The following is a 23,028-nucleotide window of genomic DNA, read 5'->3' as shown; positions in this document are numbered from 1 at the left end:
GTATAAATCATGGGTGTGTGAACAGTTTTGTATCCTTTGAAGGCAACATGCTGAGGTACCAGATCGATTGGTGAAGTAAAGAGAAAAGATTTCAGCTTCTCTGTGGCTTTTTGTTTATTTTGATTGTTCATTTTGAACTAATGTGTTTTTTGGAATTCTTTATGGCACTACCACTCCCATTGGCTGCGGTGGTGCAGAGGTTAGCGTTGTCGCCTCACAGCAAGAGATTCTCCCGTTCGATTCTCGGCTGGAGCGCCTTCTGTGTGGAGTCTGCATGTCCTCCCCATGGTCGAGTGACATATAAAGACATGCAGGTAGGTGCGTGCATGAATGGGTGTGCCTTCTTTGAAGGCTGGGCATCGGGCTGGCAACTCAGCACCGTAAAAATCCACTGCCAATCATTAGTGGACCGGAGTTCCACTGTGGTGACCCCTAACTGAGAAAAGCCGAAATTATGGCACTCCAATCCTTACTAACCTCCAGGCTTCACAAAAATTATAACTTGAACAATGGGATAACAAAGTTGCTAAATTTGCAGCACATATCCCTTTCAGAGCCCACCACTGTATAGCACTGAAAAGCATTAATTGGTTAGAACTACCACATCAACTAACACATACAGAAGTACTTACCACCTATAAAATTATACTATCTGCCTGTCCAGCACTAAAAAGCATTCTATACATCTATGTTTCCAGTTGGTCACTGCGATCCAATGACCAAAAACTCATATGTGTCTACAGACCTAACAAATCTGATGGGCAGTGTCTATACTTGTACAAAGTTGCTAAAGCCTGGATCTCCTTACCTGTATTCATCAGATCTATAGCCTCCCTTCCATCTTTTAAAACCACTCTGAAAAATTTCTAGCTAAAATTTGGCTCTGTTCTTCCTCAAAACCAAGGTAAACTATATCCCTAAATGTGAACAAGTACATTTTCATTCCTTATACCTCCTTACTCTCCCTTCTTCACTTACATCCTTACTGCTATCTAATTCCCTTCTCTGACCTTCTCTCTAAATATAGCATAAGCCTGTTTTTCCCTCACTTCATATTGCAGTTATTATTTGTATTAGACTAGCTTGTCTTTAATTTCTCTACAAACTGTCTAAAATCTCTCAAAATATTAAATGTCATATACCTTGTATTGATTCTTAGCCAATATTTTTATATTATGTCTGATTCATTATAATTATTTAAACTGCAGATGTTTTTGTTTAATTTTTGAAGATTGTAAAATTATTGTTCTTAAAATTGTTGTAACAATTTGGAGCTTTTTTTTCCCCGGGCCTTCAGTGAAAATAGGCTTTTACCCAGTTGCACTTTCCTGGTAATCAAATGTCAATAAATAAATAAATAATTTATTTTTGTCAAATTATGGCACTTCATATACTGCCTGTAATATCCATCCTTAATTAGGACTTTGAAGATGAGGTTATACAGAGGCTGCATAACTCTAAATTTGTCATTTACCTGCATATTAAGTAGTAAAGAGAAAAAGATGTACCTATTTAAGAGTATGCTTTGCCTTCTTTTCTGCATATTTATTCATTTTTATTTTAGTAGGGAATTAACTATGCATTTCAGATGAAGCTAAAGCCTTCGACACCTCTGACCACGAAGCCATCCTCCTTTTCTTTGAACTCCCTAGCATTCATACCTACCCCAGATATTTCAGATTTAAGGATTAACTCAAAAAGGGATTCTGCTGTAACATTAAGTTGTTAGAAGAGCTCTGAAGTCCCCTTGTCCCAGTTCTACAGACACTGGCTTTTGCATAACTTGTGACTGCAATAAGATAATGCTGCAGAGGACAGTGTACTTTTCCTCACTGTATTTCTTATTTACTAAGCATTATTCTTCATGCAGTTGCTTACAGCCTCTTACTGATTCTCTCTGTATCTTTTGATTTGCCTGAAGTGGTAACAACAATAGAATGCTATTTTTAGTATAGAAATCAACAAGGGCTAACTCAATAGCTCATTAAGAAATACTTTATTCACCAAATAAAAACATATACAAGGGTGTAAGGTTTCAGGTTATAAAATGTTTTTTCTTGTGAAACTTGTACCGTGTTAAATTTGTTTTTATTTTATTTTTTATGAATAAAGTGTATTTCCATATGTTACTGGGTCAAACTTTTTTGTTCTGTTCTTTACTCCGGTTTGTTTGGCCCACTAGGTAGTGCTTAAACAGGCTTCTGTGTTCTAGAGAAATTACCTATAAAGCACGTACATAGATAGATAGACAGATAAATAGATAAAAATACAACTTTATGTAACAGTTGCAGAACAATGACAATTCCCAGTTTGTGTTATTACTTATATTTATGGTTATTCATCAACCTGTCTTAACTATTTTATTTTAATATTCACTTTTACCCCATTTTATACCAAGCCTGCCCCTTGTTAATAATATCACTTCAGGTACCATCTATCACCTGAACTCCTTCATTCTGCCTGAATCCGTGTTTCTCTCTCTCTCTCCCTCTCAATCAGTTCTTTATTGTGGAATTCCCACTTTGAAGTGACTTATCAAAGCAGCTGCAAAATCCGAAGAATGGTAGCTTCCTTATCTCCTAGGCTTAAAGATCTGTTAGCTAAAATGTCATTAGCCTTTGAGAAGGTTGATTGATGTCTCCCCTCTTGTCCATGTATGCACATAAATTGCCTTCAGGTATATTAATTAATGAACTTGTGATTTAAAGTGTCAGTTTGTTTCACCAAGACTAGGAGATGTTGTGTAATGCACTTATCTATGTTTCATCTTAACACTTTTTTAGAAGTAAGTTGTGAAATCTGTTTTTTGGCTCCCAAAATTGCACATTCTAAGTGTAAGTGTTTAAACAAGGCCAGGTCAGACATGATCTTATATTCCAGACATTATAATACCAACAGCATACACCGTAGAATGAGAATTCCTGAAGGCTTTCTGAATAGTTCAATTTTTCCAGTTTTATGACTCTGCTTATAAGGAATTTCCACACTTTTTCTACTTCTTTTTATGTGATCCTTCCTTGTAAAGACTACATAATGTAGCATTGTGTACAAACATGTGACACTTTAATAAGCTATATCAGTGAATAATAATTTCCAGGGAACAACGTGGCATGTCCTTTAGTATCAGATGTACTATTAGGAATGCTTTTGTGGTCAGCCTGCTTTCGCTTCAGATTAACTTACAAGACTTGCTGTCTGCCTTATTCAATTCAATGTTTAAAGTTTTAAGTTTCAAATATCCCTATCAAATACTACGCGCCAAAGTTCTTGTGTTAACTTCTCCATGTCTGTAATTTCACTACACTATACTGTGTAACCCAATAATGTCGATATAAGCCCTGTGTACTGTCTCTGTATACTGTTTATGTTTTATATTTTTGTAATTAAATATAAATCTTGGGGCTTTTCCCCCTCAGGCCAACAATAAAAAGGGGACTTGCTGCCCAGCTGTACTGTCCTTGTAAACAAAGGCAATACATAAATACAGAACATAGTGTTGTTATATGACTCTACAGAGCACTTTGTCATGCACAGCAACAAGGCACAATTAAAAAAAAAAAAAAAAAAAAAAAAAAAAGATATTTTTGCAGACAGAAGATTACCTGGCTCACTCATCCTGCACACATTTAGTTATTTTATTTTATTTTATTTTACATTTGTTGACTGGGATAGTCCAGCTGGATACTTGTCCATTTTCAGCAGAGGCCTGGGGAGGAAAGCTCCAAGGTGCACACAAAAATACATTGCATAATACATAAAACAAAAATATAACATATACAGAAACATTATTTACAGATTATTTCAGAAAAACAAGTGATTCATTTAGCAATCAACAGATTTATGTAAAGCTATGGAACTAGAAGTCTCAAGATAGTTGAGAAATACTGGAGTAATTACTTTGGAATAATAGTGAATGTGTTGGTCAGGTTTAGAACAGGGGGCAAGACCAGTGTGACTTAAAGTATTGTTTTAGACTGTTTTTGAATTGACCTATGGAGGGTTCTAGAATAATATCTACAGGAAGGGAGTTCCAAATTTTGCCACCATACTTAGCAAACAGAGAGTCACTGGCCGAATTATTAGCTTTGATAGTTTGGACAAGCAGTTTGTTTGATGATCGAACTGTACTGAGGTTGCTGTAGGGGTAGATTATGGGTTTGAGTGCTGATGTTTTTTCAGGTTGGTTTAGTACTTTAAATGCAACTTTCAGCTGGTTGAGCTGGATTAGGCAAGATAGTTCTAACCACCCAAGGGATCTTAGGTTAGTACAGTGATATGTCTTGTAGGACTAAGATTAAATATCAAAGAAAATAAGACAGGGATGTCCTCTTTTACTGCTATTATTTGATCTATACTTGAACCCCTTTAGTGATATCAGAATGTCAGAAACAGCAGGATACATGTGGGTAGCCATGCAGGAAAAGGTAGTATTGCTTGCAGAAGATGTAACTGTGTTCATAAGACATCTAGAACAAGAAGAGCAAGACTTAGGGAAATTATTTGGAAAGCTGAATTTGAATAACAAACTTCCAGGATACAAAACAAATGAGGCAAAACAAAAGTAAATGGTAGTGAACTATGAGTGAGCACATGACTTGATACAGAAATATAATTTTCTATGGAGTCATGAAAAAATGAGACACTTAGGTGTTTGGTTAGAAAAGAGATACAATAAGTTGCTAAAGAAATGTGGGTTATGGCAACAAGAAAAATACTCCATAATATTGGAAAATAGAGGGTGCTATTTATGTATGAAGAAAGTAAGATATAGTGGTGATAAAAATGTTCATGGTGCCGTTGATTTTATTTGTGGAACAAGCTTGCTACTATCAGTCACAGAAACATATCTGGAAGAAAACTGACAAACGAAGAGCATTTTTGGAAAGGCAAAAAGGAAAGGATACGATGAAAGAAACTGATATCACCAAAACACAAGGACAGACTGGGACTTCCATGCCTTGAAACTTATTTTAGAGCCATACAACTTAGATTAAAATCTAGCACAAACCCAAGGTTACTAGCCTAAGTGAAAGGAAATGTTGTTTAATCAAGAAGTAGAGAAACCTGTGGCTATATGGACTTAGCAGAGAATTACAAAGAGGAAGGCTATGCTCAACAGCATCATTTGGAAATGTGTTAAACAAGGGTTAGTACTAAAAAAATGTAAGAACTTAGAGAAAGAAATAATGCCGACAGGTTATTCATTGCGTACAAATACTGAAAGGAGAAGGTAAAGACCATCAGATTTGTGAAAGTCTTCTTCTTTTGCTGTTTCTGTTAGGGTTCGCCACAGCAGATCATCTGTTTCCATTTCTTCCTGTCCCCTGCATCTTGCTCTGTCACACCAACCACCTGCATGTCCTCTCTCACTACATCCATAAACCTTATCTTAGGCCTTCCTCTTTTCCTGTTACCTGGCAGCTCCATCCTTAGCATCCTTTTCCCAATATACCCAGCATCCCTCCTCAGCACATGTCCAAACCAAACCGTCCAACCTGAGATGACACTCTAATATACTGATTCCTAATCCTGTCCATGCTAACCACACTCAATGCAAATCTTAACATCTTTAACTCTGCCACGTTCAGCTCTGACTCCTGCCTTTTTGTCAATGCCACAGTTTCCAACCCATATAACATAGCTGGTCTCATTACCCTTTTGTACACCTTCCCTTTCACTCTTACTGGTACCTGTCTGTCACAAATCACTCCTGACACTCTTCTCCACCCACTCCACCCTGCCTGTACTCTCTTATTCACCTCTCTTCCACACTCACCATTACTCTGAACTGCTGATCTCAAGTATTTAAACTCATTCACCTCCCCCACCTCTACTCCCTGCATCCTCACCATTCCTCTATCCTCCCTCTCATTCACACACACATATTCTGTCTTAGTCCTGCTGACCTTCATTCCCCTTCTCTCTAGAGCATATCTCCATCTCTTCAGGGTCTCCTCAACCTGGTCCCTACTCTCACTACAGATCACAATCTCATCTGCAAACATCATAGTCCATGGTGCCTCCTGTCTGATCTCATCTGCCAACCTGTCCATCACCATTGCAAATAAGGAAGGGCTCAGAGCTGATCCTTAATGTAATCCTACTTCCACCTTAAACACATCCATCACTCCTACCGCAGACCTCACCACTGTCACACTACCCTCGTACATATCCTGTATCACTCTTACATACGTCTCTGCCACTCCTGACTTCCTCATATAATACCACAACTCCTCTCTAGGCACCCTGTCATATGTTTTCTCTAAGTCCACAAAGACACAATGCAACTCCTTCTGACCTTCTCTATACTTCTCCATCAACACTCTCAGAGCAAACATCACTTCTGTAGTGCTCTTTCCTGGCATGAAACCATACTGCTGATCACTAATCATCACCTCCCTTCTTAACCTAACTTCCACTACTCTTTCCCATAACTTCATGCTGTGACTGATCAGGTTTATCCCTCTGTAGTTACTACAGCTCTGCACATCTCCTTATTCTTAAAAATCGGTACCAAAACACTTCTTCTCCACTCCTCAGGCATCGTCTGACTTTCCAAGATTTCATTAAACAATCTGGTAAAAACTTCACTGCCATTTCACCTAAACACCTCCATGCTTCCACAGGTATGTCATCTGGACCAACAGCCTTTCCATTCTTCATCCTCTTCATAGCTATCCTTACTTCCTCCTTGCTAATCCATTGCACTTCTTGATTCAGTATCTCCACATCATCCAGCCTTCTCTCCCTCCCATTCTCTTCATTCATCAACCCCTCAAAGTACTCTTTCCATCTGCTCAACACACTCTAATCACTTATAAGTATGTTTCCCTCATTATCCTTTATCACCTTTACCTGCTGCACATCTTTCCCAGCTTGGTCCCTCTGTCTAGCCAATCAGTACAGGTCCTTTCTCCCTCCTTAGTGTCCACCCTTTCATACAACTCTCCATATGCCTTATCCTTAGCCTTCGCCACCTCTCTCTTTGCCATGCGCCTGATCTCCTTATACTCGTGTCTACTTTCATCATCTCTCTGACAATCCCACTTCTTCTTCATCAACTTCCTTCTCTGTATACTCTCCTGTACTTCCTCAATCCACCACCAGGTCTCCTTGTCCTCCTTTCTCTGTCCAGATGTCACACCAAGCACCTTTCTAGCTATCTCCCTTACCAGCTCTGCTGTAGTTACCCAGCTACTCTGTAACTCTTCACTGCCCCCCCAGTGCCTGTTTTATCTCTTCCTTGAACTCCACCTCACAATAACCCCTTTTCAACTTACACCATTTGATCCTTGGCACTGGCCTCACACTCCTTCTCCTCTTCTTGATCACCAACGTCATCCTACAGGCCACCATTCTATGTTGCCTAACTACACTTTTCCCTGCCGCCACTTTACAGTCTCCAATCTCCTTCAGACTGGCTCTCCTGCATAGGATATAATCCACCTGTCTGCAGCTTCCTCCACTCTTGTATGTCACCCTATGCTCCTCCCTCTTCTTAAAATACATATTCACCACAGACATGTCCATCCTTTTCACAAAATCCACTACCATCTGACCTTCTGCATTCCTCTCCTTAACACCATACCTACCCATCTCTTCCTCATCCCCTCTGTTCCCTTCACCAACATGCCCATTGAAATCCACTCCAATCACCAGTCTCATTTCCTTGGGTACACTCAGCACCACTTCAACAATCTCGCTTCAATATTTTTCTTTCTCATCTATCACACACCCAACTTGTGGAGCATATGCACTAACAACATTCATCATTACACCATCAATGAAGATTTATGAAAGTAAAAATCTTAAATATCCAGGATTCTTGGAAAAGATGTTAATACAATACGATAAACTACATATTGTGGACTTTATAATAGAGGTAATGTCAGGCACTGTGCCTCAAACACATAAATAAGCAGAGGGTATGGAGCTATTTTAGATATGAAAGAACGATCCTCTATAAAATTAAGGTAATGACAGAAAAAAAAGAGTTTAAAGACCTTTGGTAGAATCTGAATGGAGCCAGGTATGCTGAGCTCCCTAAATAGTAAAGAAAATTCAGAATATTTTTATAGAAATGCCTACAGAGATATTTGTATACAGATGAGAAATTGGAAAAGATATTCTACAAAGAGTGTATGCTGAAGATGTGAAGGGGTGCAGAGAGGCATATGGGAACATGAATTTTGGTGACTGTGTGCGGCTTCAACAGTAAAACTGGAGATAAAAAGGATTATTGTAGAGAGAGAGAGAGGGGGTATAGTTTTTAGTACAGATATGTTCTTACTGAGTTGGGACAATGTGAAAAAAGACAGACGTGTTAAAGCATTACTTTCCCTATTTGTGACAACTCAAAATGAAGCTATCACCAGAAAGTGGAAAACAAAAAGACAAGCCAGGCATATCTGAGGTACGAAAAAGGATGAAGGAAATAAGACTTAATGAATTGTGTGATGTGGGGTGGGATTCTTGCTCGAGAAACGGAATATTTGTGAAATATTCAAAGGAGCACGTGACTGATTTCAGGAAAAAGGTTCTCATGAGTCATGGATAAAAATGACCTAGGAAATCCAGAGTAGGTCCTAAAATGCTTACCAGTGCCAAAGGACAAAATAAGAAAAATATAATAAACTGAAATCCTAGTTCCAATTTAACTATCTATGTAGTTAGATTTTACATAAAAATGAGCCCCAGTTAAGAAGTATCATGAAAAAATATATAACCTTCAGCCTTTGAAAATATATCAGCAGATATAGGATAGAAAGTTAGATGGAGACTATGCATATTGTAAGTATTGCTCCTATGAAGAAGAAAAACAATACAATTGTACAGGTGATATTAACAGATAGATTGCAATAGGGGCAGCTGTATGACATATTAGTGTACTATGCATGAAGGTTGTACTGTCTGCATCTGAATAACTGATTCAATATAAATAACCACGGCTAATGTCAAATATATATATCATTTTTTTAAGATGTGTTTAGCATATATAGTGGGCGAGTGACTGCAGAACGATACAAGTACCGTTACCAAGGAAACTTGTGTTGTACTCTCTGTCATCCCTCAGATTATTCATCCACTCATTGACTCAATCACAGGGCTAAAGTCCTAGTGCTGAAGTTATTTTGGCCTGCATAATGACTGAAGCATCTGGAGAAACTAATATACAGGATGTAGATACAATTGTTTGCAGTAACATACCGTTTTTCTTGAGATTCCTTCTCTTCTTTCAGGATCAAATGATGTTGCATTTCTTGATGTGAGATGGGACAGACATCTGCCACATCAAATGGAGAAATCTCTTCTCTCTCTGTTTCATCTTTGACTTGAGAGGCAAACACATGTTCTGCAATAGTTCGAGTCACTTCGTCTGTTACTGAAAATAAAGAATGATGATTATTGAGTGAAGAGATCAGAGCAGCAGTGCTATTTTACAGAAAAACTTCAAAAGAAATAATTTTTAATAAAACATTCTTGATAGCTGAAAATGTTTTGATATGTTCCATTAATGTACGTTGTATTCACTACAGCATAAGCACTGATCACTGTTTTTTTTATTTTTATTTGCTTGTTTAAATCTGAAATTATAATATTAACACTTCACATCCGTGATTCTCAGTCTGTGGATCATGAGCCCTTGGGATCCATTAAACAACATGAGGGATCCAGGTTCAGGACTTCCCCCACTTTGGATGCCATACTATTAAATGCACCAAATACATAAGGAAATATATTTTGGGTGCATCAGATACCCACTGTATATAGTAATTAGGAATGAAAATGACTGATTTCTGTCATCTCTGGGACAGAGTATACTGTTTCTGAGAAGTCAACACTAAATGTCAGCATTTAGTCATTCTGGCACATGGGAATACCTTCAGTTCCAAAGGTAATACTTTTTTCAGTGATACCTAAACTAAATGTTTTTGTGTAGTGGTCTGGGGGGAAGAGCCTGTCAATCTCTTCCCCCAAGCAGAGAGCTGCATCTCCTGCACCTCACACTAAACTCCTCAGCTTGTTAAAATGCATCTCGTTTCTACATGTGGTGGTCTTATAGGAAACTGGATGCTTCACTAAGAGCATGGCTTATGTCAAAAATACATTTTTTTTAACATTTAGTTAGCATGGGGAGATTGGGGTCTGAATGGAGAGATGATAAGTCAGCAAGCAAAGGAGAGTAGTATTGCTGGAAATAAATTCGTCCTCAGGTTTTGGTGAGTACCTTCAAGAGGTGGACCTTGTTTTTCACAAAATCTCATCAAGATGACACAGATATATAGATGTTATTTTATATAGCATATGTCATGGACAGAAGTAGGTTAAAAAAATAAAAAAGATAGCTGGGTGCACAAGACCCAGGATAAAAAAGTGCCCAATCCTGGTAGGTGCACTGGTGTCAGGACTGGAAAAAAATGACAGTCTAGAATCCTCAAGACATGGAAACATTCCTAGAATGGGGCTAGGCCAGGCCCAGGGGAAGGATGGTCCCCCTGATGCAGAAGTCCACAGAAATCACAAAAACTGATAGGCCAAAAAAGAGCCATAATGATGATATAGTGGATGATTGAGGATAAGAAAGAATTTATGTACTGTTACTATTATACAAGAAGCTCAGAATTTCCAGATACAAGATATACAAAAAGATTAAGTGAGAAGTTAGTGGAAAGAAAAATGCTTCCACAAGAAAAAACTATTAGAAGCTTCAAAAAAAATCTGTATTCATTAATACAACAGATTTATGAAAAACATTATATAGACCAAGAAACCTTGGGCCATTTGGAAAAAGAAGTGACTGAGGAAGTGTGAAAATATAAAGAACAAAATCCAGAGACTTTTGAAAAGTATAAAAAAGAAATATGGACATAAGGAAGAAAGAGAAATCTGATATGGTGGAATATTTATGCAAAGGAGAAAGCTAAATTAATCAACACAAAAAGGCAGCCTCAAAGATATTCAAAGAGAAATAAAAGGCATCCAGATATGGAAAAATTCACAATAAAAAAAATAAATAAATAAAATCTCAAAGATGGAACGTGGAACAGAAGATTAGTAAAGTAGAAGTTAAAAAAATAGAAGCTGAAGTTAAAGAATACTTGCAAAGTGAAAGATTTAGTGCAGAAAGTCTAACACAGGTGATATTTCAAGAGAAATACAGGCAAAGGCATCTGGACATGGACAATTTTACAATACAAAAATTAAGAAAACAAAAAGGAAAAGTAGTAAAGAGGAGAAGTAATGGAGAAGTTAAAGAAATAGAAACTGAGGTTATGGATTATGTGTGAAGTAAAGGATTTAGTGTATAAAATCTAACTCAGATAATACCACAGCAGGATAGAGCAATGAATCCCCAAATTAAGGAGAAACCAGTGGAGCAGGAAATATCTGATCAGTTGCCATATGAAGGTACTTTGAAGCGTTTCATAGGAAACCAGTACAAACATTCAGTTGAAGTTGCACAGCAACAGAAGGAACAGGAAACTGTGGCAACTCTGACGCAGTCAATTTTGTGGAGGGATAGGCCAGTGAGCTCCCATATGAAAGAGCAATGGATGACACTGGATGACACTGAAGAGAATGTGGCATAGGAAGATTCTTTGGAACTTTCTGTAGAACGAATGCCCGCAGGAAATGGAGAACAAAGAATGTACCCTCAGTTTAGAAGAAAATGATCTTAGAGAAGAGTTGCTTGATTTAATACAAATGGGCAGACATATTAAGATCACTGAAAGAAATAGACTACATGAAGTCAATAAAACCTAAAAAGTTAGAAGTCTAATAAAATAAATGAACAAAGTAATTAGGACTGTACATAGAAATTCATGTGATATAACATAAGCAAATAGGATATATTCTGTGTAGCTAAATTAATAACAAAGTATTTCCACAAAAACATGGGGTAGTAAGCAAAGGAAGAGGAGAAATTGAATGCCATCATGGAAGTATCGAACAGAGTAAACTATAAAGCAATTAAGACAAGAAATGTCACTGTTAGAAGAATATAGAAGAGGGAACAGATCAACAAAAATACTCAGAAAGTTAGACGTGAAAAAAGCAATGCAAAGTATTAGAGCAGATCAGGATGTATTATACACTATCGCAAATGACAAACTAAAAATATCAGCACAGGCAGAAAAACTTAGAAGATATACAGATAAATATAAAAGAAAAGTACAAAATAAGCAATTTATTGATGACCCAAAAAAGTTTTATTGAGAATTGGGAAACAAGGCAAAAGGAATTTTAACACTACCAAAAAAGAAGAAATAGATACATTTTGGTGAAGTATCTATGAAGATCCTGTGGAACATAAAGATGCTAAATGGACAGAAGAAGTGAAAGAAAGAATAAGAAGTTCAAATGTACAGGATATGAATGGGATGAAGTAACAGCCAGAGAGATTGAAATAAAGTTAAGAAAAGTTCCTAAATGAAAAACCTCAGGCCCAAATACAGTACCTAACTTCTGGCTAAAAGTATTAACATCTTTACATGAAGATTTAGCCGTGAGTCAGAACTATGTATATGATCACCCTGAACAGACACCAGCCTGGTTACCAACAGGAAAAACAATACTCCTACTTAAGAGTGAACCTGCAAGCTATTCTAAAATCTATAGACCAATAACTTGCCTTCAGACAACATATAAACTATACACTGGAATGCAGACAGAGTTTATAGTCATTTAGAAGAAAACTCAATCATGGCAACAGAACAAAGGGGTAATAAATGAAAGTCATATGAAACAAAGGATCATTTTCTGTTAAATAAAGTTATAATAGAGAACTGTGAAAGGGGAAGAATCTAAGTATGGCATAGATAAACTACAAAAAAGCATTTGACAGTATCCCACATTCATGGATAAAAGAGTGATTAAAAATGTTCAAGATACAGCCTACACTAAATTGATTATATTACATCAACCATGAAACAGTGGCAAATCACTTTGCAGTTAAGCCATGATAAAGTACAAATTATTACTCTAGGGATAAAAAAATCAAAGGGGAATATTTCAGGGTGACTCTCTGTTACCACTGCTCTTTTGTTTTGCCTTTAACCCATTAAGCTGTCTACTTAAGAGATTAGGACATGGCTACAATTTAGCTCCCAGAAACCAACAAAGTGTAAAGACTTCTTTTCTTATTTTTGTAGATGATTTAAACTGTATAGTTATCAGATGAGGAACTGAAAGCACAACTGCAAGTGGTCAAAACTTTTTCAGATGCTATAAAAATGTCATTTCATCTTGATAACTGTGCAAAAGCAATCTTTAAAGTAGGAAAGCTACAGCACAAAGAAAACATCAGTTTGGGACAGGAATGCGATATAAAAGAACTTGAGCAAGAGGGAGTGTATAAATATTTGGGAACTGATGAAGGATCAACACTTCAACATGAACAAATGTGAATAAAAATTTGTAAGGAATATTTTAGTAGACTAAAATGAATTCTGAAAACAGTATTAAGATCTAGGAACAAAGTCAGAACTATAAACCAATTTATTCTTTCTGTCCTAACTCACACTTTTGGATTGACTGGCTGGCCCCAAAAGGTGTTGGATAGGCTGGACAGGAAAACAAGAAGAACGCTTCATGCTCATCAAATAATTCATAAAAATCAGTGCATACCAAGACTAGACCTGTTCTGAAGAAGGTATGGGCCTCCTTGAAACTGATTACGTGCATAGATCTGCAATCGTGGGACTGCATGCATATTTGCTAACCTAAGAAGACCCAAACATAGTGAACGTTTTGAAACATGAGTAGAATAAGTCCAGGATGACTTCCCTGCTTAGTTTAGCAGAAACATATTGGCGTCATGTGGTAATGGAAATCAGACCAGAAGTAGATAAAAATCAGGCAGCAACTGAATGTGCCAAAAAGCAAAAGAAACAATATAAGATGAAGGATCAGATGAGAAGGCAAGAAATGTGAAAAATGCATAAATATAGTTGCAAGTATAGAAAACATTTGGAACAACCTCATGTTGATCAGGACTGAATGCAGGAATGTTTAAGGAGAGGTGAATTTTAACCAAAAGACAAAAGGCTAATATTGATGGCCCAAAATAGATGACATGTGGTAGAAACAGATAAATGTATTTTTTTAAAACAGAATTGGAAATAATCACACATCTTTTTGCTGGTTGTGATATACTAATGGAAGAAGGACTGTATACTGAAAGGAATAATAATGTGGCAAGACTGTTGCATTGGGGATTGTGCAAACATTATAATATTGAAGTAGCTGAAAAACACTGGAAACATGAGCCACAAAGCATCACAGAAAATGATGAAGTTTATATCACATAGGATCATTTATTTCCAACAGTTCAAAAAACAGATGCAAGAAAAATAGATATAGTAGTCCATGAAAAGAAGACAAAAGTAGCATTGATCACTGAATTTGCTACACCCAGTGACTACAGTGTCTTACATACAGAGACACTCAAAGCCTTAAAATACCAGGATTTGCAGGCAGAAATGAGGGCAGTGGGGAAGAAAGATACCCAGACAGTTCCACTAGTGGTAGGAGCAATGGGTCTTATAAAAAAGAATTTACAATCATACTTAGATATGTTAGCGATACATGTAACTCCATATGAATTGCAGAAGGAGTCATTACTGGGCACATTGTGGGGGCTATGAAGAGCACTTCTGGCTAACATCAAAGACTGAAACGATATTAATTTCATGGACTTTAATCATACTTTTTCCTTAGGAAAGGGGTCCATTCCTGTCATGGTATTAGAAACCCAAAAAACTTGGAGTACTTAAAAAAGAACAAACCAACCTGCACTGGTGTGTTGGTTGAGTGAATGTTTATTCGGTAAGCTGTTCTTTAACAAGACATCTGTCTCCCTCAATACTTAAGTATAATAAGAGAAAGGTAGTCAAAGTGTCAGCACAATCAGATTAGTACCTGTCTGCATACTCTGTGACAAAGTGGCTAAATGCTTTACAGTATACAGAGTAGGTCACTGTATACATGGCATTACATCTGTGCAATTACAGAAGGAGACTCATTTACCCTTTGAAAGAATTGAACAACTGACTTTCTCTTCATTTATTCCCTTTCTCTGTATCTCTCTTTCTCTACCTGCTCCATGCCCTCTTGAAAGCCTGCATGATTTTACAACTCCACCATCCAATCTGTCCATGAAGAAGTACTTTTGCAGCTCCAGAGAGTAGCTGCTTGATCCCTAAAGTCTGCACTCAGTTCCCCATCCTCTCTAACTTTCCTCTTCAAGATGATCCCTTTGCACCTCACAAACATAATCTTGCATGATTACATAGAGCGCCCCTTATCCCTTCTGGTTTGTGCTGAGAAGAGGGTAGCCACACCTTTACCCTTCCATCACACATACCTTTCTGGTGACCTTCCACTGCAGTCGTCCTGCAGCTTGATCTCTCTTGCTCTCTCTTTCTGAATGGCCTCCAGTACTCAAAGGGAAACTTGACTGGGCGTGGTAGGGGATTTATTACTTCTTTGCTACTGGAGTCCTTTCCCCGAGGATATAGTCCAACCATCCTTATTCTCTTGCCACATCTCTATCACTTTGCAGCTAATGGACCAAACGAGTTGTAATACTCATTATCAGATACTTTTCCAGTCCTGTCATCATCAGTTCCACTCCTTCAGATTCCTTAGCCACATTATACCCTTTACTTTGTCGTACTATATGCTTGTCTCTCTTATCACTGTATAGCATAGCTGTTGTCAAAATCTCAAGCAAATTAAATATTTGCTAGTCTTAGAATCTGTAAAGCCTATCTACATAATACCAAAGTAGCTCATCTACACAGTGTAAAATGGTACTCTTGACAGTGTTGATTATGTTACTGTTAACACTGTGTTTTTGCACTGCTTAAACCCCAGGCTATAGTTGAAAAACAGTATCAGGACTCACCTACTTTCCCACCTAACAACAGCAATATAATAATTATTAATAATAATAATAATAACAACAACAATAATAATCTATTGTGGTGTCAGTGCAATAATTTGCAATTGCTTGCAATGAGCCTCAGCTTTTACCTTTTTGCCCACTTCAGCAAACTTTTCAATTACTTTCTCAGCCTGTTCTCTTTACACCGTCCTCCACAACTGCAGCTGTCTTTATTTCATCTGCAAAGAGGCTGGCCCTGTTCTCTATTACCTCAGACATATCTGAAACAAACACATGAAGTGTACTAGCACATGACTGACATCTGTTGTACTCCAGTAGTCACAATCACTTCTCTTATTCCTGACCAAAAAGCTCTCTCCGACCAACCAACCGTGCTACCTCTAATCCTGGATGTTTATTTAGCAGTTATTTGTGTAGGATCCAAACAAAGTGCTTACTGAAGTCCTGGTACTCTACTATCAACTTCTTCTGGAATCTAATCATAAAACTGGATCTCGTTTAACTAAAAGCTTCTTTCAGCTATGAATTCATGCTGCTTGCCCTTCTGGAAGATTCTGCTCTCTAGACAAACCAACAGATGAAGGAAATAGGTGAATCATAGGCAGCTACAAATGATGCATCAAGTTTAAGAAACAAGTTAAGCACTTTCATCCAGCTTATAACACAGACTTCATCAGGACATAAAAGAAAAGAAAATTAAATTATTTAAAAAGCCTCCATAATCAATCACATGCCTACAAACAGCCATTAAAGCAACCCTTAATATAATGTTTCAAGTTAAAAGTCTGAAACCCAAATACAGTCAATTTTGTTTTCTCCTCCACAGTATCATATAACTGATTCCTAAAATCCAAAACACATAAAAACATATAAAAATGTTTTAATGTATGTGAATAACTTACACTTCAAAGGATCACAACTTTAAAACACTAACAGTGGAAATGCTTTAATTTAAGCCAGGACACAAATCGGCATGAAGTTTAATCTGCCATCTAAGCTCTTTAAGTTCAATCAATTCATTCTATGGACCACCTCAGGGATCTTTTATGACAACATCAATACCCAAAAAAAAAAAAAACAAAAGTATGCTTAGGAAACTTAACAAAATGTTTAGAAAGTGAATTGTTAACATTTTGTTTTCTAATATCAGAGAAATGCTCATATATACGTTCCCTGAATCTCCTTTTAGTTTTGCCAACATAGAAACAACTAAAATGTTGACACAAAGCCAGATATACAATACTGGCAGAATTACAGTTACAGATAAACAAAGTTTAAATAAAAGTTATGATTATTAAATCAGCAGTGACAAAAGCCCTCTTAGCTGTCCCCATACTAGATCTCCTCTTTGGCCAGTCCTCCTAACGCATGTCCCTATCCACCCTACCTGCATATTTTTCCACTCCAACTTATCATCTCTAGCCTTCCTTGCTATATACAAGGTAGAGTTTGCTGCCGTAAACCTCTACAATATACAGACATTTATGTCATGTGGTCACTTTCAATTATATTGTGCAGTCCTATAGCAAATAATGATGAGGCTGCCATTACAATTCTTCATGCTCATATCATCACTGAACCCTCTGACACTAACAAATATTATATCAAAATTTAAAGTCTGTCTATTGTCCAGTATATTCAGCTGTGAAGCCCTCAATGTTGTTTCACCTGTCATGAAACATGATGCAACTGCAGTAGTTCATGGCAAGATAACAGTCTTGAAAAAATGATAGCTGTGGATCCAGAAATTCTGCTTATTCTTGAATGCAAGATAAAAATTCAGGAAGTCTGAAAAATTGTTGTGTGCCATGTTACTGCACATCATAAATGAAAAAACCCTGTACGTTTCTAATACTTATGATTATGAAGAGTAAGAAAGAGAGAAAACTGCGGTAATGATAGAGAAATGTTGAAGTTATTGTAAACTGAGGCAAATTCTGCAATTTATTCGCCATCTGTTTTTTCGAGGGCCCTTGGTCCTATCGAGACTGTGGTACTAAATTAAAGAATCAAGCAAAACTGTGACTTTGACTCATAAATGCGAAGCAGAATCCCGCATGGCATCAGGAATGACTAGATAATGGGTAGATGACTGAGATTACATGAAGCAAGAGATGTTTGAAGAGCTAGTGAAATTACAACATTTAAACAGCTGCCTTAGAAAACTGAAGTAATTAAAAGTGTATGCCAGATGGAAAAGGGCACTAAGCAGAAATAAAGTGAGAATAAGTCACGAATGTAATAGTGGTAAGCAAGGCAGTCATGAAAGGCATGAGAAAAATAGCACACAGTAAAACAAAAATAAAAAAGCAAGTTGGATGTAATTATGAGCACAACAAAAATAAACTTTCTAAATACTCAGTTAAGTAGAAACTGTGGTAAGAAATATCATTTTCTTAAGACATGTAAATGGAAAGAATTCTGTTATAGCAGCTAAGGATATCTAGGAAGAGACTAAACAAAAGATTATACAAAAACTGAGGAAATAGAAGCTATTGTTTATGGACACGGATAGCAAAATACAAGCAATGAAAATGTATTTAGTGCCTTTCGTTTTATACACACATCAGACATACTTTTATCAACCAGAGGGAGAAGTTGTGGATAGCAATTAATAAAGAGTTGAAGGATTGTATCTGGGAGGGAAAGAGGGCAAGGGTCAAGTGGGATAAGCTGATACTTCCAGGAGAACAAGGTGGTTCAGGATTACCTGATTTGAATGGATATTTTAGAGCTTCACAGTTAAGGCTTGCTATACATAACACAAGCAGAAAGCTATAATTCAGAGGAAAGGGATGATGATAAAACAGGGAGGAAGTTCAAGAAATGAGTAGAGAGAATTTTGGATGCAGATCCTTAAGGAGAATAACAATAACTATACAGAATATTAAATTCATAAAGTAACGGAAAGTATTTTAAGAACTAAGCCAACACAGGAATACAGAAAGGAGATTCTGCTGATAGGGGTGACTACAATTAGGAATACAGAGAATATGCAACAGGGGCATGAATTCACAGGAGAAAACTGGCAAAGGAACCAAGGTATTGGGAGCAAATAATTAGAGAGGGAAAGGTAACAGAATGGGAAGAGGCCAATAATGCATTTGGACTGCAGGTTAGAGATTATTTCCCTATCAAGGATTGATATCAGAGTATAGGCAAAGAGAAAGGGATAGGGGAATCCAAAGTGAAAGACCAGCATTGGTTGATTTTTTAATTGAATCTAATCTAGATGCTGCTGTTAAAAAAGGATAATTAGTAGGGCATATAAAATATTGCATGATGACCGTAGGAATCAGTCAGACCAGGTTAGAAGAGATTAAGAAGAGAGACTGGATAAGCAATTCACAAAGGAACAATGGTGTGATATATGCATATTTCCCAAATATGCAACAAAGTCTAGAAGTTTTCAGATTTTTGCTTGGAAATGTTTGCAGAGGTATTTTATACCCCAAGTAGACTATAAGAAATTTTTCCTTGGGTAGATGGCAAACGTTGGAGGTGTGATGGGGAAGAAAAAGGCAATTGGGAACATGTTTTTTGGGAGTGTAATGAGTTGGCAGGCTTTAAAAAAATCCTCCAAAGACTACTCTGTCATAAATTCTGGGTGAGCAAATTGGTATAAGTAAGAAAATGATTTTTGAACTAGGATACAGGATCTGAATTACTTAGACAAAGTAAGGCCTTGCTAAGTTTAATTTTCATGATTACCAAAAAAGCAATTACTAGAAAATGAAACTCAAAGTCTAAACCAACTGTATGTAAAATAGTGAATATACAGATAAAAGAACTGAAAGTGGAATCTTTAGAAAAGGTTAGGAGCAAATTATATAGAAAGAATGAGAACAAGAAATGCATAATAATGTTTTCGAGGACAAATACAAAATATTTTATGTAATGTACAATGTAAATGAGAATATGTCAATATGGCTTGTTTTCATTTATATAAATGTATGACTGCCTATGTCACCAATAAAGATGATAACTTAAAAAAAGATGTGTGAATGGAGTGAAGTATATTTTCACAACAGAAATTCATATGTTGTGGCACAAATGAATAAATATGAGTTACTGAAAGCACAATAAAAATTGAAAGAAGAAATGCAACCCTAGAATGTATTGCAGGCCAGAAACAATAAGAATTGTGTTAAGGTGCATTTAAATGAGACACTGGCGCAAAGTCTAATGTAATAATCAGTTTATGTGTTCAAAGCTTTGAAACTGAAAAGGAAATAATTGATACATTCTATGTGTGATTTCTTTACTATGCATTCCATATGTGATTTCTTTACTCAGGCAGGTTATGATGCAAACCTGCTGGGTTACTAGATACTCACTTGTGAAATAGAGGCACCAAATACATTGAACTAATCGATTTCTCAGTGGGTTGGAACGGTGAAAAGAATTTGTAGTATACATATGCATATCTGAAAGTAATGACACAAAGTATGATTTACTTCAAATGTATAATGACTTCTTTACTGCCTTGGAATGTTTACGAAAATATAATAGTCAAGAAAAAGTTGCAGTTTTAATTATCTTATGTGCTTTAAAGGAAGAATTAGTAAACACAAGGAACAGATATGAAAAGGAATTAATAATGGACAGAATGAGTGTGACTAAAAACACAGAAACAGTCTTCTGAATAAATAAATAACGTGGCTATAGGCATGGATCCACAAGACCTTAAAAGTGTATAAAGGGAACACTTTACATATCACAGAGTTGAGGAAGTTATTTCAGTAAATATTAATGCCAAGTTATTTTTCTGTGATGTAAAGCAAAATTTCTGGCAAGCTAAAACTGAAGAAAGCACCAAGCTGTGGACATTTAATATACCTGTGGAAAGGCAATGACTTTTGATAATTATATCCAGAATTTTTATAAGAACCTGAAATGTTTTGGAGAGCTACTGCACAAATAATAAATAACACTGAAATTGTTGTAAGTATAACAGATGGCCAACTATTATGCAAAAAGAACTCTAGAAGAACATGATAAAAGCTTTACACAGTTGTTGAACATGCTAAGAGAGTAACAGCATCAAGCTGAACAGATGCCAAGTAGAAAAATCACATTACAAGAGTTGAACTTATCTGTCAAATCTGGAACTGCAGTCTCATGGTTAGAAAGAATGCTCTGTAGTGCGAATGCCTAGACCTTGGGACAGACAGGCTAAAGACATTTCTCTGCATGAAGAACTGTCTGTAGAAGTTTATCCCCAATATAATTGTACTGCCTGAGAAAGTATTTGGAAAAATGAGAACCGAAACCACAGTGTCTGACCGTGCAAAATAATAAAATAATACTAAGAACATCCAAAAGCTAAAGGAGTGTGGGAGGACCGGAACCAAAAATAAAACACTTCGATGTAGTATGAAGATATTTAATAAAATCCACCAAAAACTGTAAACCGGAACCAAAAATAAAACACTTCGATGTAGTATGAAGATATTTAATAAAATCCACCAAAAACTGTAAACTGGAACCAAAAATGAAACACTTCGATGTAGTATGAAGATATTTAATAAAATCCACCAAAAACTGTAAACATTTTACAAAGCAACTTAGTAGTAACAGTTCAGTGTTTTTGTCCTCGTTATAGGACTTCATCAGAAGTGCTGAAAACATAAAAGTGCTGGTATAAATACCAAAAGGAAGTCATGTGCAAAGTGGTCAGGGCAGGTCGACACCCTGTCTGACTTCCTAGATCACATTAGCAGTGCAAATGCATTTTTCAGATTTATTTCCTGCTATTCATATGACAGTATTAATTATTTAGATGTCACCATTTCGAAAGACATGACCAACAAACGCTTTAGATCTACAGTCTATAGTAAATCAACTTTTTTGAATAGTTACCTACACTACAAGAGTTGTCACTCACAGCTATGTAAGAGAAATCTCTTCAGTGGTCAGTTGATTAGGTCAGCTTGTATCTGCTCTGACTTCGACTGACTCAAGTGAGACTGGACACAGTCTTGGACATGTTCCTACAAAGGGATTACCCAAAGAAACTTCTACTTGAAGTTAAGAATGAGATCTCTAGTGGGTGGGGGACTAAATATCTCCCACTACTAGGAACAGAGGCAGCTTTCAGTAATTACTCCAAACACATGACCAGTACAAATATCGATATTAACATTTTTACAAATTTATTAGTACTCACCCACAATTCACACTCCAAGAAAATCACAGATCTTATTATAAGAAACTGAAATATTTTCAAAGTCAGTGAGAGGATATACAACACTCTGGGCAACATCCCATCTTTTGTTTATAAAGTAGGGAGGAATATGAAATGGATGTTAGAAATACAAATCGATGATAAATTTACTTTCAATACAAAAAGCACCATAAAATGTGAGGTTTGTGGTCAATGTTCCAACATTTCAGGAAAAAAAAACATTATTTTGGATCGATTTCTTCACACTAAGATATATTTGGCTGATGGTAACTGTGGATCTTAGGGACTTGTTTATATAGTTTTGTGTTCCATTGGCCCTGCATTTTATGTGGGAAAGATAGAAAGACAGTTTCACAAATGTATTTATGGGCACAATTACAGAATTTCCAAGTGTAATTTCAACAATGCACTGTTTAAACACACAAAGGCGTGCACTGATTTTTTCAAGTTTTTATTTGGGATATTGGAAATCGTTCCCTTCAACAGCATTGGTGGTTCTTGGGAAACCAAAACTCAGTATAGAGAACTATTTTGGCAATTAAAACTAAATGCATCCTGGTACACTAGTCTTAATGAGAACATATCTGGTTTACCAGTTCTCAAACTAAGGACAGCAAAACTATAGTTAGAAAATCTTTTTTGGAGGTACAATCTAGGATTTGTGGATCTTTAGCAAGCATTTCACACTAATACATGTTTTACCCATGTGTTTTGAACCACAAAGATAAATTTTATTTTGTCACCTTTGACCTTTGTGCATGACTTCCTTTTGGTATTCATACCAGCACTTTAATGTTTATTACTTTGTGTATAATCTAGGACTTTGTAGATTTTAGCAAGCATTTTATACTAATGTATGTTTTAACCATGTTTTGAAACAAGAAACACATTTTATTTAGCCAGCTTTGACCTTTGCACATGACTTCATTTT

At 36.5% G+C, this 23,028-nt stretch overlaps 1 protein-coding gene across 1 annotated transcript in view; it reads right to left on the bottom strand.

Annotated features, from left to right (window-relative positions):
• The window catches only part of AMPD1 (adenosine monophosphate deaminase 1), a 238,292-nt gene that overhangs the window by 209,500 nt on the left and 5,764 nt on the right, over positions 1-23,028 (bottom strand). Inside the window, exon 2 of the mRNA XM_044076719.1 lies at positions 9,208-9,382. Coding sequence (XP_043932654.1) covers positions 9,208-9,382 — 175 coding nt within the window. The remainder of the gene's footprint in view (positions 1-9,207; positions 9,383-23,028) is intronic.

This window comes from Protopterus annectens, chromosome 7.part0, assembly GCF_019279795.1.
Source record: "Protopterus annectens isolate FY-2018-M chromosome 7.part0, PAN1.0, whole genome shotgun sequence".
In the NCBI taxonomy this organism is placed as follows: Eukaryota; Metazoa; Chordata; order Ceratodontiformes; family Protopteridae; genus Protopterus; species Protopterus annectens.
The sequence above is the reverse complement of the archived record's forward strand: the minus strand, read 5'-3'. Positions and strand labels throughout refer to the sequence as shown.